Genomic DNA, 17518 nt, shown 5'->3' with positions numbered 1-17518 from the left:
TTGAAAAGAGTCATTATCAGAATAACATAGAGGGCACACAAAATGATGGTGAGCCTCAGGTAGAAGAATGGTGAAATCATTGATGCTTTAGGAGAAACTTATGGGGGTAATGCTACAGAGAAATAAGCAGTTTACAGATGGATAACTTATTTTTAAAAAGGGATGAGATAATGTTGAAGATGAAGCACATAAACAGACCATTCACAATTTGCAAGAAAAAAATTAACTTGTTTGTGCCTGATTGGAGAGGATCAACAGTCACCAGCAGAAACAATAGCCAACAGCACTGACATCAGCTTACACAATACTGACAGAAGTTAAAGTGAGACAAACTCCTTGCTCAATGGATTCTAAAACTGTTGTGCCCAGATCAACTGTGGGCGAGAGAAGAACTTTTTTTTTTTTTAATGAGGATATACTTATTTGAAAGGCAGAGTTATCTATATATAGAGAAATTGCCCATCTGCTGGTTCACTCTCAAAGGGCTGCAAGGGATGGGACTGGGCCAGGCACATTAGCAGGGAGCTGATCAGTTGTGGAGTAGCTGGGACTTGAACTCATGCTTATACGGAATGCCAGCATTGCCAGGGGGTGGCTTTAACAGTCCATGTCACAATGCTAACCCAAAGAGCAAAGCTTTCATTGGAGAAAAAAATTTTTTTTAAAGATTTATTTATTTATTTGAAAGTCAGAGTCATAGAGGGAGAAACAGAGAGAGAGCTTCCATCTGCTGAGTTCCTCTCCAGTTGGGTAGGCCAGTCCAAACACAGGAGCTAGGAGTTTCATCTGGGTCTCCCACATGGGTGGCAGGGGCCCAAATATGTGGGCCATACTCTGCTGCTTTTCCTATGACATTAGTGGGGAGCTGGATTGGATGTCGAAGAGATGGGACTTGAACTGACACCCATATGGGATGCCAGCACTGCAACTTTACCCACTACACTACAATCCCAACCCCCAACAGAAATTTTAAATAAGTTGGACCTAGATCTAATTTTAAATAAGTTGGACCCTAGATGGGACATTGGGGCTGGCATTGTGGAGTAGAGGGTAAAAGCCCCCACCTGTGGTGCCAGCATGCCATATGGGCACCATATGAGACCTGGCTGCTCCACTTCTGATTCAGCTCTCTGTTCTGGCCTGGGAAAGCAATAGAAGATGGCCGAAGTCCTTGGGCCACTACACCCACATGGGAGACCAGGAGGAAGCTCCTGACACCTGGCTTCAGATCGGCCCAGCTCTAGCTATTTTGGCCAGCAGATGAAGAGCTCGCTCTCTCTTTCTTTCTGTGGCTTAGACTTTCAAATACATGGATAAATCTTTATTTTTTCTTTTTAACATTTATTTATTTATTTAAAAGGCAGACCTACAGAAAGAGGAAGAGAGAGAGAGAGAGAGAGAGAGAGAGAGAGAGAGAGAGATCTTCTATCCAATGGTTCACTCCCCAAATGGCTGCAACAACCAAGGCCGAGCTAGGCTGAATCCAGGAGCTGCTTCTGGGTCTCCTGTGCGGGTGCAGGGACCCAAACAGTTGGCCTTCCTCTACTATTTTTCCCAGTCCATTAACGGGAAGCTGGATCAGAAGTGGAAAAGCCAGGACTCGAACTGGAGCCCATACGGGATGCTGGATTGCAGGCAGTGGCCTTACCAGCTACACCACAGTGCCGGCTCCCAGATAAATCTTTAAAAAAACAAAACAAAAAAAAGCAAATAAACAAACAAAACAAGACTTCATTGACATAATTAAAAAGCCAAGAGCCTCAGTTCTTCAGAGAGTAAGTGGTGCTCCCAAATTCCCAAATGGGGGAGAGGAAGATGTAATCCCCCTCAAAGTGGGGCTTAGTCCTGCCTTGGCCTGGGAGAGTAAATGGCATTCACTTTCAAAATTGTCTGGAATTTGGTGGAGATTATGTTGAAAATAAAGTTTTGTATTTTTAAAGATTTTTAAAGATTTACTTGAAAGGCAGATGCAGAGAGAGAGAGGTCCTCCACCTACTGGTTCACTCCCCAGATAGCCTCAACGGCCAGATATGCACCGATCTGAAGCCAGGAACAAGGAGCCTCTTCCAGTCTCCCACACGGGTGCAGGGGCCCAAGGACTTGGGCCATCCTCCACTGCTTTCCAGGCGATAGCAGAGAGCTAGATCAGAAGTGGAACAGCCGGGACTTGAACTGGTGCACATATGGGATGCTGGCACTGTATGCGGCAGGCAGCTTTACCTGTTACGCCACAGTACTGGCCCCAAATTTTATATTTTAAAGTTTCATTTTCCATGAACCTTCTGAAATCCCTCATACACAAACACACACACAAACACACAGAATAAGACAAATGTAATTTGAGGAATGTAGTAAAATATATGCAGAAATTTTTTGTACTATTAGAGCAATTTTTTGTTAAGTCTGGAATTATACCAATTTAAAAAACTACAATATATTATGTAAAAACTGACAGAACTAAGGTGCTAAATCTACCCAGCGGGATATTTTAACTACTTCCAAAATGTAAGGATACAAAAAATGTAAACAACATACTAAAGAGGAACTAAGGAAGACACACAGAACACATCAAGCAGCTGAAGAAAAATACACATGAACTTTATGTGCACGTAACACATTTACAATATTTAGCTATATTTGGAGCCACAAGGCAAAACTATACATTTCTAAAGACTGAAATTACAAGAAGAACACATACCACAATGCATTTGCTAAAAATTAATAAGAAACACAAAAGAGTCCTGAACATTTCAAGTAGTACTTGCAGCCATTTGGGGAGTGAACCAGTGGATGGAAGATCCCCCCCAGACACACCCTTTCTCTGTGTAACTCCACTTACACACACACACACACACATATCCTTCCATTTGAAAATAGGTAAAGAATATCCACTATCATAAGTTCAACATTACTTGAACATCTCGGCAAGTACAATAAAACTAGAAGAAACAAAATTCTGAAGGCTAGAAAAAGTTAAAATGATCGAATTAAAAAATCATATAAAACTATATAACTTTACTGAAAAGTACTTTAAATGACAAGTGGAAAATGTGGATTTATAGCTTTACAGATAAAGACTCAATCATGTGGGGCTGGTGCTGTGGCATAGCGGGTAAAGCCGCTGCCTGCAATGCCAGCATCCCATATGGGCACCGATTCAATTCCCAGCTGCTCCACTTCCAATCCAGCTCTCTGCTATGAGAAAGGAGTAGAAGATGGTCTAAGTCCTTGGGTTCCTGCACCCGTGTGGGAGACTCAGAAGAAGCTTTTGGTTCCTGGCTTCAAATCAGCACAGCTCCAGCCGCTGCAACCAACTGGGGAATGAACCAGTGGATGGAAGACCTCCCTCCCTCTCTTTACCTCTCCTTCTCTCTGTGTGTAACTCTGACTTTCAAATAAATAAATAAAAATCTTCAAAAAAAAAAAAAAAGACTCAATCATGTTGTCAACTACTCTATGACTGATTTATAGACTCAGCAAAATAAAAATCCCTAGAGGGATTTTTTAAGTTGACAGGCTGATTCTCAGATTTACATGGAAAGGGCAAGCAAACAAAAAGCCAGTGCTTTTTTGCATTTTAAAAGGTTATTATTTATTTGGAACAGTTACAAAGAGAGAGATATCGTCCACCTGCTGGTTTACTCCCTAAATATCTGCAACAGGCGGCCAGAGCTGGGCCAGGCTGAGACCAGGAGCCTAGAACTCCATCCAAGCCTCCCACCAGGGTGGCAGGGGCCCAAGCTTTCCCAGGCACATTAGCAGGAACTCAGATCAGAAGTGGAGCAGCCAGGACACAAACTGGCACTCAGATGGGATGCTAGCATGACAGGGAGCCTATCTTATAGCACCACAGTGCTGGCCCCAGCCAGGGCATTCTTCAAGAATCAGCAAAATATGGGAAGGAAAAACACATAATATACAACTGTGATAATCAAGATCATATGGTGTTGGCCTAGGCAAAAACAAGATAATTAACAAAGGAGGCTAGAAAACACCCATCCATGTATGGGCACCTGATATGACAAAATATGCATATCAGATGAGTGGAAAAAGGACAGACTGCTCAAATAATCAGAACCCACACAACTTGGGAGCCATATATAAAAAGGGAATTGTATCCATAAGCAAACAAATCAATTACATGTCAATTTAAAATCTTAATGTGAAAGACAAAACTATAGGATTTAAGACACAGTACATACTAACCACAAAGGAAAAGATCAATAAATCTAAGTACTTTAAATGATGAATTTGTTTATCAAGACACCATAAAAAGAGTGAAAAGAAAAATCAAAATGAGAGGATATTTCTGATTCATATAACCAGCAAAAAATTAGTATCTACAATATATAAGGAATTTCTTTTGTATGGAATATCACCATTTTGCAAGTCTGATGAACTAACAGGTCTATGCACTGAGAAATAGTAGCTGCTAACATAAGAGAAGGGACAACCAAACGTGTTTCTTCTGAAGAGGAACCCAATACCTATTTATGAAAATGTCTTGGCAAAAAGCAAAGAATCAAAGTCTAATTCTGTATGCCTTCAGACCCAATCACCAATCTATAGCAAACAGAGGGGACAGAAACATACAATTTCAGCACCCAGATTATCGGAACTTCCACAGGACAAATTGTAAGGAAAAAGAGAGCCAAACAGAGAGGAGACAGGATACAAATTCACAGCCAAAACAAACTTATTTACGGGAAAACAAATTCGCAGAAGTGGCCAACTGCTGGCATGCGTGCAGACTGAACCCATGACAGAGGACACAGTCCTCTAGCTGCCTGGACCTTACATATCTTAGGTTGGGCTGAGGGTCCGGAGAGGGGTAGAGGGCAGTAATCGGACGTGAGTTTCTTCAAACAGGTTTTTCAGGGTTTTTGCAGGCTAACAAACCTAAAAAGAATGCAGAGGGTGGAGTGGGGAGAACTACAGGGCGTGGGACTGAATTTGTCTCTTGAAAGGATGCAGCGGGTATAGGAGTCATCAGGGAATTTGACATACTTTCAGGCAAGGAACTAAAATGCTGAGGCTTATGCCTTTGTTCCATCACAAATGATATAACAAATTATTTTCAAGAGGAACAAAGAGGAGAGAGAACCTATGGTTTAAGGGAGAAATGTGACTTTTTTTTTTTTAAACAGAAAAGGTGGGTTGCCCTTTTTTTTTTTTTTTTTAAGCAATTTATTTATTTGAAAGTCAGAGTTACCCAGAGAGAGGAGGAGAGGTGGGCAAGGGGTGTCTTCCATCTGTTGGTTCACTCCCCAATTGGCCGCCAACAGCTGGAGCTGTGCCAATCCAAAGCCAGGGGCCAGGAGTTTCTTAGGGGTCTCCCACATGGGTGCAGGGCCATAGCAGACAGTTGGATCAGAAGTGGAGCAGCTGGGACTTGAACCAGTGCTCTTATGGGATGCCGGCACTGCAGGTGGCAGCTTTACTCGCTATGCCACAGCATCGGCCCCAAAATATGACATTTAAGAGGTGAGCCATGGGGCAGGCACTGTGGTGCAGCAGGCTAACACCCTGGCCTGAGGTGCTGGCATCCCATATGGCCACCGGTTCAAGACCCAGCTGCTTCACTTCCGATCCAGCTCTCTGCTATGGCCTGGGGAAGCAGTGGAGGATGTCCCAAGTCCTTGGGGCCCTGCACCCGCGTGGGGGATTTGGAGGAAGCTCCTGGTTCCTGGCTTCAGATCGGCGCAGGCCTGGCCATTGTGGCCAACTGGGAAGTGAATCATTGGATGGAAGACCTCTCTCTCTCTCTCTGCCTCTCCTATCTCTGTGTTACTCTGACTTTCGAATAAATAAATAAATCTTTAACAAGGCACGGGGGGGGGGGGGGGGGCAGAGGGAGCCAATGCTTAAGATGCCTATACCCCAAACTCAAGTGCTCATTCAAATTCCAACTCTTCTGCTTCTCATCCAGCTTCCCACTGATGCATCCTGGGAGGCAGCAGATGATGGCTCAAGTGCTTGGGCCTCTGCCGCCTCGAAGGGAGACCTTGATGGAGTCCAGGCTGCTGGCTTCAGCCTGGCCCAGCCCTGGCTGTTGTAGGCATTTGGGGAATGAACCAGTAGATGTAAGAGCTCTACCTCTCTACTTTTCAAACAGATGAAAATAAGTAAATACACATTAGAGAAAGAGAGAGAAGGATGATGATGACAATGAAGGAAGAGGAGGAGGAGACGTGGTTGACCTAAGGTTACAGTAACACCAAAGACAGACAAAAATAGATCAATCTGAGAATTATGCAATAAAAACAATCCACTAGGCTTGGTGAAAACAAATAATGAACTCCAGTTATGTTAGGTAGGAAGACAGAAATTAGCCTATGTACAACTCATGACAAGAGCCTAGGGTGGTTGCTGGCGCCATAAACTAGAGTGTCAATTTGTTGGGTCAACAACAGGAGTCACTGTGCACTTGCTCCTCATGTGGGATCTCTGTCCTTAATGTGCTGTACATTGTGATTTAATGCTATAACTAGTACTCAAACAGTATGTTTCACTTTGTGTTTCTATGTGGGTGCAAACTGTTGAAATCTTTACTTTATATACAGAAAATCAATTTAGTATATATTAAGAGAATTGAAAATGAATCTTGATGTGAATAGAAGGCGAAAGGGAGCGGGAGAGGGGAGGGTTGCGGGTGGGAGGGAAGTTATGGGAGGGGGAAGCCACTGTAATCCATAATGCTGTACATTAGAAATTTATATTCATTAAATAAAAGTTAAAAAAGAAATTAGCCTATGTATGTGGAAGGCGCCTAAGGAAAATAAAGCACCTGAGGAAAGGAATTTAACAGCCTCTAGCAACCTTGGATGCATACCACAGAGACAGCCCAGTATTTTACACTACAAAGTCCTGCCCATACCTCAGCAACTTTATAGGTAGTCTCAGCCCTCCCCTATAAGGAAAGCATCCCAGGAAAATACTCTGGGACCAAGAGGAGTACCCAACCTAACAGCACTGGGTAATAAAACTTTGGGAAGAATTTCACCTATTTCACACCCAGCAAACAGGGTGAGGGGAAGAACAGAAAGTGGGAAGAACGGACCCATTCCTTTCTAAGCTCCAGTCTAAATGCAGACTGAGCTCCCAGCTCTTTGCTGAGATGTGTCATTGCCTGTGCAACCTTACTTACCCCAGTCTGCATGGCCACTCTCAGATCCATGTGGAAAAGTATCCATCCATTTTGACAGCTGCACTACCTCATGAAACCTTGCTATCCTGCTTACCACTACTCTCTCACCTGAAATTCTTTTCTTACAGGAAGACAAGAACCTCTATTGCAGCCATCTCCTTTAAGTTACTAGGTTGGTTTTTCAAAGCAGTATGACTGAGCACGTCTAAAGGTACTTAATATGTACTGTCAGAGTAAGAGAACAAGAAGATACACATCAAGTAATAGGATCCAGGGAACAGGAATACACCCTGCTAAATTGCAGGATAGTGGTCACTCTGGGTTGGAGGTAGAAGGAGTGACTGATCAGTTGTAACTGCAAAGGAGAATGCGGGACATCTGTCTTAGTGATTTCTGTTTTCTTTTTTAATTTTGAAAATTGTGGTGTATTGATTTTATTTGTTTATTTATTTATTATTTATTTATTTATTTATTTATTTTTTGACAGAGTGGATAGAGAGAGAGAGACAGAGAGAAAGGTCTTCCTTTTTGCCATTGGTTCACCCTCCAATGGCCGCTGCGGCCAGCGCATCTTGCTGATCCGAAGCCAGGAGCCAGGTGCTTCTCCTGGTCTCCCATGCGGGTACAGGGCCCAAGCACTTGGGCCATCCTCCACTGCACTCTCGGGCCACAGCAGAGAGCTGGCCTGGAAAAAGGGCAACTGGGATAGAATCCGACGCCCCAATCGGGACTAGAACCTGGTGTGCCGGCGCCGCAAGGCGGAGGATTAGCCTGTTAAACCACAGCACCGGCTGGTGTATTGATTTTAAAGATCATTTAAATTAGATATTTTTGTTTCTTATGAGTTTTTGAATTTACAATTCCTTCTATTTGTTAAAAATTTACTGTTTCAATTCGATTTTTTATAAAAGCCTATGATGTATTGTAATTTAAAAATTTTTAATTAAATTTAAATGTAAATCAATGTGCTTTCTAGGTACAATTCTAAGAACATGATGATATTCCCTTCCTTCCTCCTCCCTCTGCATACATTGGAAATTTTCCAGAGCAGCTATTTAGTAAATCTCTAAAATGTGGATTTAAAAAAAAAAGATTGATTTATTTGAGAGGCAGAGCTACCGACAGAGAGAGGAACAGAGAGGTCTTTCATCTGGCGGTTCACTCCCCAAATGGTGCCAAAAGCTGAGCTGGGCCAATCTGTAGCCAGGAGCTTCTTCTGGGGCTCCCACGTGGATGCAGGGGCCCACGCACTTGGGCCGTGTTCCACTGCATTCCCAAGTCATTAGCAGGGAGCTGGATCACAAGTGGAGCATCTGGGACTTGAACCAGCACCTATATGGGATGCTGGTGCCACAGGTGAGGCTTAACATGCTACACCACAGTGTCGGCCCCTATAATGTATTTTTAAATTCTAAATAAATGTGTATGTGTACCAGATTACTTCAGTTAACAGAAAATAGAAAAAAACTGAAAATACAATCTTAGGTGCTAGTGCTGTGGCGTAGCAGGTAAAGCCACCGTCTACAGTGCCGGCATCCCATAAAGGCGCCGGTTTGAGTCCTGGCTGTTCCACTTCTGATTCAGCTCTCTGCTATGGTCTGGGAAAGCAGTGGAGGGTGGCCCAACTCCTTGGGCCCCTACACTCACATGGGAGACATGGAGGAAGCTCTTGGCTCCTGGCTTTGGATCAGCGCAGCTCCAGCCGTTGTGGCCAACTGGGGAGTGAACCAGCAGATAGAAGACCTCTCTCTGTCTCTCCTTCTCTCTCTGTGTAACTCTAACTTTCAAAAAAATAAACAAATCTTAAAAAAATTTTTTTTTGATTGGAAAAGTTCATGAGAAATACATGTTGTGACAAATTATTCATGGATTTCAAATTTATTTCACATCAAAACATTTATCTTTTTTAAAAAAAGATTTATTTATTTATTTGAAGGGCTGTCACAGAGAGGCAGAGGCAGAGAAAGAGAAGAAAGAGGTCTTCCATCCGCTGGTTCATTCCCCTAATGGCTACTACAGCCAGAGCTGGGCCAATCCGAGCCAGGAGCCAGGAGCCAGGAGCATCTTCCAGGTCTTCCACATGGGTGCAGGGGCCCAAACATTGGGGCCATCTTCTACTGCTTTCCCAGGCCATAGTAATGAGCTGGATAGGAAGTGGAGCAGCTGGAACTCAACTGGTGCCCATATGAGATGCCGGCACTGCAGGCAGCAGCTTTACCCGCTATGCCACAGTGTAAGCCCTGAAACACTTATCTTTTAATTCCATTCTTCCATGAACTATTAGAAGTACACTCATAAGCAGAAGATGGTCCAATTCCTTGGGCCCCTGCACTCTCGTGAGAGACCCAGAAGAAGCTCTTGGCTCCTGGCTTCGGACTGGTGCAGCTCCAGATGCTGTGGCCAGTTGGGGAGTGAACCAGCAGATGGAAGACCTCTCTCTCTCTGCCTCTCCTTCTCTAACTCTGATTTTCAAGTAAATAAATAAATCTTTTAAAAAAATAAGTGTACTTGAAAGCTAGCTTGTTAAGTTTTATTTCACAAGTCCTCTCTTTTTACTAATTTTTGATTTATTCATTCACAGTAGATAGATGCTAAATTTACCTGTCATAGTACTATATTTTTAATATCAATTTGTATTAGGGGGGCCAGCACTGTGGTGCAGCTGGTTAACCCCTTGGCCTGAAGCGCTGGCATCCCATATGGGCACTGGTTCTAGTCCCGGCTGCTCCTCTTCTGATCTGGCTCTCTGCCATGGCCTGGGATAGCAGTAGAAGATGGTTCAAGTCCTTGGGCCCCTGCATCCACATAGGAGACCCAGAAGAAGCTCCTGGCTCCTGGCTTTGGATCGGCGCAGCTCCGGCCGTTGCAGCCATCTGGGGAGTGAACCATGGGACAGAAGAACTCTCTCTCTCTCTTTCTCTGCCTCTCCTCTCTCTGTGTAACTCTGACTTTCAAATAAATAAATAAATAAATCTTTAAAAAATATCAATTTGTATTAATCAAATTTGTTCTTGTGAACTATGAGACTGTTGTGAAGTATATAAATATACACAGCTATGATATCTTATTGGTACTTATGTTATTAGTAAGCTTTATCACTCTTTGTACCTTTTGTATCAGCTGAATTATATTTTATTTGAGATGTATAGCAATAAAGTGATGTTTGTTGTAAACTTCCTAGTCTCTTATCTTAAAAACACTTAAAGAGTGGTGCAGCACTGTGCCACACTGGGTTAAGCTGCCATTTGTGATGCCAGTGTCACATGTGAGAGTGCTAATTTTATTCTTGGCTGCTCCACTTCTGATGTAGCCTCCTACTGATATGTCTGGGAAGGCAGCAGAAGATGGCCCAAGTACATGAGACCTGGCACCCATGTGGGAAGTCAGAATGGACTTCATGGCTCCTGGCTTCAGCCTGTGTCAGACCTGGATGCCTGTTTCTTCATCTGGGTGTTGAATACCTGGATATTAATTTTATTTTTAATTCTATGAAAACCCATTAGCCCATACAAACGACTTGCACACTTCAACCTGAAATAAGGTAGAAAAATAAAGATACATACACACGAAACTCATCTACAGCACATGCTAACAACTGACTGATTTGCTAATGTCATGTGATCGTGTAACCATGACTATGTGTGAATGTCAACAACTGCTACCCACCACAAAACTGTCAGAAAGTCAAGAAAGGCACGGCTTTGGGGACCAGCTATTCTATTTTCATATTCCTTTGATATAGCCCTGGTTCCACTTTGACATGGGTTGGGAAAGACTCTCACCAACAACCAGAACACATTAAGTCAAAATGTAGAACCCACAGGGTGTTCTCATTAACAGCCTTCTTGGCCCTGCTACAGAATGGGACATTATTTAGCATATAAAAACTCATATTCTAACACTTAACATGCAACTTTAGCAATACTTGGGTCTCAAAACCATTTTCACCAGAACAAGGATAGAAAGCTGTGAACAAAAGCCCCTGCCATGTTTTACACTGAAAATGATATCAAGACCTGAGTAATTCTGGTTTATACAACTGTGTAAAATTCAAAAGGGACAAAAACAGAGTTAGGTACAGAAAGCATCTTAGCGCACAGGGCAGAAGGGGAATTTTACCTGCAAAGGCTGACTCCCTACAGACAACGGAAGATACACCCTTACCACTGAAATGACTCTGGTTTAAAAAAAAAGTGTTGCAGGGGGCCAAGTATTATAGCAGAGCAGCTAAACCACCTGCAAGGCCAGCATCCCATAGCAAAATACCAGTCTGAATCCTAGCTGCTCTGCTTCCGATTCAATTGCCTGTTAATGGGCCTACAAAAGCAGCAGGAGTTGGCTCAACTACTTGGGCCCCTGCCACCCATATGGGAGACTCGGATGGAATTCCAGGTTCCTGGCTTTCGACTGGACCAGGCCTAGCCATTGTAGTCATTTGGGGAAGAAACCGGAGGATGGAACATCTTTTTCTGTCTCTCCCTTTGTCACTTAGCATTTCAAATAAATATAAATCTAAAAGAAAAAAAAGTGGCAGCGCTGGGGTTCTTCTTGTCTGTTGCAACCTGACCCCTGCAACAGACTCTAGGCCCTTTGCCTAACGAGAATTACAGCTTCCAAACTAGACATAAGGCCAATCTAGTCTCCAAGGGACCAGACTACGAGTGTTCTACCAGCCTTGCCAAGGAACTGACCCTGCAACTTCCCTTCTGTAACCTGTGTTCTTCCCTGGAGCAAGGGAACTGCCTTCCATGGCTGCTGAGAGTAACAGCTGAGGACCCACTTTAGAAGGGGGAGAAAGAATATCCAGCAATGGTCACCACCTCCATCTAGGTCAGACTCAGAGATTATCTCCAAAAAGGTCATAAGCAGGAGTGAGGATGTTATAATCCTGGAGTCAGGAGAGGATTTTCATTTCCCTCAACCCCCACAACGTTGCAATATTCTTTCTGTAAAATGGTCCATGAAGCATTAACACATCACATTAAATCAGGGAGAAAGACTGCTGCTTAAGTTATCAATGTATTTGGGAGAAAAAGCAGAGCATCTGGACTCACGTAAGGGATGCAGCTTTTAGACAGTGGGTAGAATATAGTACCCTAAAGATGAAAAGTTCTCCTTCAATTTCTAGGAAAAGGTATGGTCCACTTCTGTGCCATGTCCTCTGTGGAAAGTAACATGCAAACTCTTCTGAAGACTTTGAGTAAAAGGCTGCCTCGTGAGCAGGAAAGGCAGAAAAAGCAGCCCTTTCTCCCTCTGAAGGCACAGGGCACTGCTCCTTCTCTCAGCCTCTCAGGAAAATTCTAAAGATGAGGAGCTCTCCCCTGTGAAGAAGGCAAGGTTGGCTCTGTCTTCTCAGTGCCAACCCTACAGATCCTCCTCTTTCCCTAAGAAAATGAAGTGTGTGAATCCACTGCATGATAAAAAAAAAAAAAAACAAGTAAGAGGGGCTGGCACTGTGGCGCAGCAGGTTAAAGTCCCAGCCTGCAGCACCAGCATCCCATATGGGCACCGGTTCGAGTCCCGGCTGCTCCACTTCCAATCCAGCTCCCTAGCAGGGGATGGCCCAAGTGTTTGGGCCACTGCACCCACCCACGCGGGAGAACCGGAAGAAGCTCCTGCCTTCGGATCAGCTCAGCTCTGGCTATTTGGCGAGTGAACCAGCAGTTGGAAGACCTCTCTCTGTCTCCACCTCTCTTTGTAACTTTGTATTTCAAATAAATAAAATAAAACTTTAAAAAATTAATAAAAAAAAGTATTTAAAAAAAATAAGAGTGCAAGCTGGGGAGGGAACCTGCAGACATCAACCGACTGCAAAGTACCAACATACAGACTTTATGTATTTGGCTCTGATCCCAATGAACAAATGATTAAAAAAAACCCAAATTACTACAAGATAATTTGGGTAATCTAAAACCTAACAAGATCTGATATCAAAGAACATTTTGCATGTAATAAAGGTATCTATCTTTTACTTATTTAAAAAAAATCAAAGTTATAGAGAAAAGGAAAGACAGAGAGAGTCTTCCATCTGCTGGTTCATCCCCCAAAAGGCCACAATGACCAGGTCTGAGCCAGACCAAAGCCAAGAGCTTCATCTGGGTCTTCCCACATGGGTGGCAGGGGCCTAAGTAACTTGGGCCATCTTCTACTGCTTTCCTTAGGCCATTAGCAGGGAGCTGGATGGTAAGTAGAGTGGCTGGTTCACAAACCAGCAGCCGTATGGGATGCTGGCATCACAGGTGGCAAAGCTTAGCTTGCTACACTACACCACAATGCCAGCCCTTGTAATCATAAAGATATATTTTAAAACCTTATTTTTGGATACACATTCTAAACTACTTCAGGATTAAGTGATATGACCAACTAGTATATACTTCAAACTAATAGATGGCAAGAAACATTTGGCTATGTCAAAGAAGACTGGCTATTAGTTGGTAAGCTCTTAAACTGGATAATGGGCATGGGGTGTTCATATTATTTTTTTATATATATGTATGTGTCTACTTTTTTAAAAAACATTTTTAAAAATACAAAGTTTGTTTTAAAGTCAAAATTGTTTTCCCAGAGTCATTGAGACACTGGATTCTTCCCAGACAACTAAGTCAAAAGGGTACCTTTTGAGGAAAGGAGTTTGGCTCAGTAGTTAAGACACCACTTGGGATGCCCACATTCCATAGTGGAGTGCCTGGGTTCAAGTCCTTGCTCTGCTCCCAATTCTGGCTTCCTATTAATGGGCACCTTAAGAGGCAGCAGGTGATGGTTTCTTCCACCCACATGGGAGACCTGGATTAAGCTCCTGGTTCTTGTTATAGGCATTTGGGAGTGAACTGGTTTCACTCTTTGTGCTTTTCAAATGAATTTTTAAAAAGCCTATTTTTCCTTCTTAGCTCATGCTATAATTAAGACTACCACCTTAAACATCTCTGTGGGAAAACCATCTAAACCCAGGCTGAGTCTAGGTGCAGCAGAAGGGATGTCCTGCCTGCAGGCTCAACAGCAGACCCTCTCACTGTTAATAGGTGTCCAGGAGCCAAACATCACTCTGCTCTGTGCTCAGCCAGCAGAGACTTGTGGCATCGACTGCTCGGGATGCAGGCAGCCTGCAGCAAGGTAGGACCCTGGGGAGCAAGTGCTGAGTAAAGGCGTCTGTCTGCAGCTGCGTCTCAGCCTGTCTCTCCCTCCCCCAGCCAGACTCCTCCTTTGCCTAAATCTTTTCTTCCTGCGTCACAAACACAAAATGGAGTTAGCTGAGAGCAAAAAACGATCTGTCTAAAATGGCTGAATGCAGTAGGGAGTGCCAGGCAGTAAAGGGAAGGGAAAGGGCACCCCCTGCTGTTCAACACAGGGACCCTGCTTCTCCTGCACTTCTTTTTTTTTTTTTTTTTTTTTTTTTCTCGGTCAGAAGAACCTGCCTGTTGGGGTCCAAGTTAATTTTTGTCACAATTCTTGCTAGCTATGTTGGACTCTAAAATTCAGAGACCAGAAAAAGGGAAAATACTGAGTTTCTAAAGTCAACAGCATCAAGGCACAAAGACGGCAGCCCCGAAGCCCAGCTCCTGCCTTGCTGTGACTAGTAACAGTTTCTGAGAGCACACAGAAGGGAAGGGAGGGCCTCTGCAGCACACTGGTCCCCACCTTTAGTCATGAGCTAACAGCCCGGAGTCCCATAGTTACAGCCATCACTTCCCCAGGAATTCCTGTCACAGGCTTCTCTCAATGAAAACCACAAACAGGATACGGAGGAGTGGGGAGAGGCCTGACATCCTGGAAACTAGTTCTTAAGAACTGCAGGTGGGAGTGAGTAAGTGGGATACATCCGGAAAAGGACTTGGGAAAACACCCTAGACCACAGAATGGCTCTGAGGCCTCTTATATCCGCAGGGCTTCAAGGCTCAGGCAACTCCACCTAACATTAATGCTCACTCACTTACTCAGCATCAAAACATGACTTGCTCTGCCCAAGATAAAGCACTTGTCCTTATTCTCCAGGAAACACCCTTCATAATCCTCTGCCACATCTCCCTTGAGTAAGCCGAGGACCTTACAACTAAAAGGGAATGCAGGAGAAAACACAGCAACATTTGGAAAAACTTCCTAGTCACTAACGGTTTCTACTAACGTGAAGCAGCACAGATATGCTAGTTTGCCCAGGGTCACAATGGCAGAACATATAACCCATGAGCATAGAATCACAATGGGAAGTTAAAAACAAGGTGGCCTCTGGTACCACCAGAGTTCTCTCTGAGGAAACACAGGTCTGGGGAAGAAACAATCTTTCAGACAGAGCTGAGAAGTCCGAGCATTTAGTGTTTTCTCTAGGAAGTAACATCTATCTTTCTGTAACAAGGTTATACAACCACCAAGTCCACCCAGCAAACTGTACGGCACGTTTCTTAAGCTCTGCACAAACCATAAGATTCTCCAAGATGAAAGACCAAGACAGTCTTACCATGTGCTAAAACAGAGGCTGCCCATGTAGATTTCCAGCTCATATTCCTGGTGGTTGTGATATACGCAAGGGAAATATTCAGTACCTGTGAGCTGTTCATAGATACATGCATAGATCCCAGAAAACAATGCAACTGAACATCAGTTCCCCATCCCTGCTCAGAGGGCTCGCTGACCTCTTGACCAAAACATATGGGTAGATCCATGTGCTAAATACCACAGAACCAGACTGTCGTGGCCATGACAGCTGTAAGGAGGGACAGGGCAAACTGGCAGAAATGGTTGAACTTGAAGAACAAGAACAAACCTAAGACAGAATCCCAAAGCCATAGGATCCAGGCACTGAGAGGAAGAAGGGGACAAATGGAGGTGTGAAGGTGTAGTAGGAAAGTGGTATTAAAAATCTGGGCACCTGACAAAGCATTTGGCCATTAAGACAATCTAGTCATTGAGTTTCTCACAGAGTTTCCCAGCACACCCAGGATGGTGACTCAGGGAGTGCTAAGAGCAGATCTGCCGCTGAGATGTAGGTGGGTGGGGAGGGGAGGGAAAGGCATTGGCCAGGCAAACACTCAGGTATTTCAGCAAAGGAACAAGGCAGGTCTACACAAAGGAAAAGTAGACTACAGGGCAGGAGGAAGGGTCTTAAGGGACTAGCATCATAACTCTTCCTCTCCTATAATACTTTATTATGGGAAAAATTAAACAGGCAAAAACAAAGTCTGTAGATACCCCACTTTTCCATCACCCAGCTACAAAAACCATCAGATCAGAGCCAATTGTATTTTCCCTATGTTGCTACCCACTTATAAATTCCAAACACTTTATAATATCACCTATAATTATCTCAGTGTGCATATTTGAAAGAAAATTTTTAAAAGCCCATAATACTATTATCACACTGCTTTCCAGCTATCTCAAATGTCATGTGTTGTTTTAGCTTGTGAAAATCATGATCAAAATAATGCACAGCACAAGCTGACATTTTAAAAATTCTCTTATCTGTACATTCCTTTCCATCTCATTTCCCCCAGGAAAGTATTTAGTGAAGAAATCAGGACACTGTTCACTAGTGAAAAGCAGGGGGGGCTGGCACAAGGGCACGACACAGCCCCTGGAGGCAGGCAGCTCAGGTTTTGCTAACAGGCTGCCTCCTTGCCACTCCATTTCACCAAGTGCTAGACTCACATAGCTCTGGGCTCGAAATCTTGTATTGTATTTATTTACTGTGAGAACCTAATAAGCAAAGGACATATTAATTCTGTTCTTCCTACTTCCTGGTGATAAAACATAGCCAGTTCCTATGAGATATTATAGAAATGTTTAACAATTAGAAACAATAATCCCACTATCACATATTTGACATTAAATAGACATTCATGAATAGAATGCAATGACAAGATTATCATCTTTTTTAGGTCCTCCAGAGCAATTTTTATCTCTGCTGTCTCACTCCTGTTATACCCAACTAAATACTGAATAAACTGCAGATTTCTAAACCGTCCTATGTAACAAAGGATTCTAGAAATATACCTTCCATCTGATACAGGGCAGGGAACTAGCAGGGTCAAAGTGTAAACAAGGAGGACAGATGGAAGAAACACCCAGCCCCCAGCCTGAGTCTGCAGAGGCAGCTGCTGCTTTTTGTCATAGTGCTGTTTTTTTCCCTTCTTTGTTCCTGAGATGGAAGCCAGGAAAGGGTGGGGAATGAGGGGGGAGGAGGGGTGGGGACCGGGCAGGCCCGTCATCACCGTTACTGAAAGTCACCTGATCTTCTCCTCCAATCTCTAGTCTCTGACCTCACAATCTGGAACCTGAGCCAAAGTAGCTCAACTGCGCACACCCCGTGGCTGAAAAGAAAAATGCAAGCCAAACAGGGGAAAAAAGGACAGTTTCTTGGAAGGATTTTTGCAGTTTTTTTCT

General features: G+C 43.6%; 1 protein-coding gene across 1 annotated transcript in view; it reads right to left on the bottom strand.

Annotated features, from left to right (window-relative positions):
• Nucleotides 1-17395: 17395 nt before the first annotated feature.
• Nucleotides 17396-17518, bottom strand: part of LOC133758785 (protein diaphanous homolog 1-like) — a 72812-nt gene continuing 72689 nt past the window's right edge. The window contains exon 19 of the mRNA XM_062189929.1: nt 17396-17445. Coding sequence (XP_062045913.1) covers nt 17396-17445 — 50 coding nt within the window. The remainder of the gene's footprint in view (nt 17446-17518) is intronic.

This window comes from Lepus europaeus, chromosome 4, assembly GCF_033115175.1.
Source record: "Lepus europaeus isolate LE1 chromosome 4, mLepTim1.pri, whole genome shotgun sequence".
NCBI lineage: Eukaryota > Metazoa > Chordata > Mammalia > Lagomorpha > Leporidae > Lepus > Lepus europaeus.
This window is presented reverse-complemented; position numbering and strand designations above follow the sequence as displayed.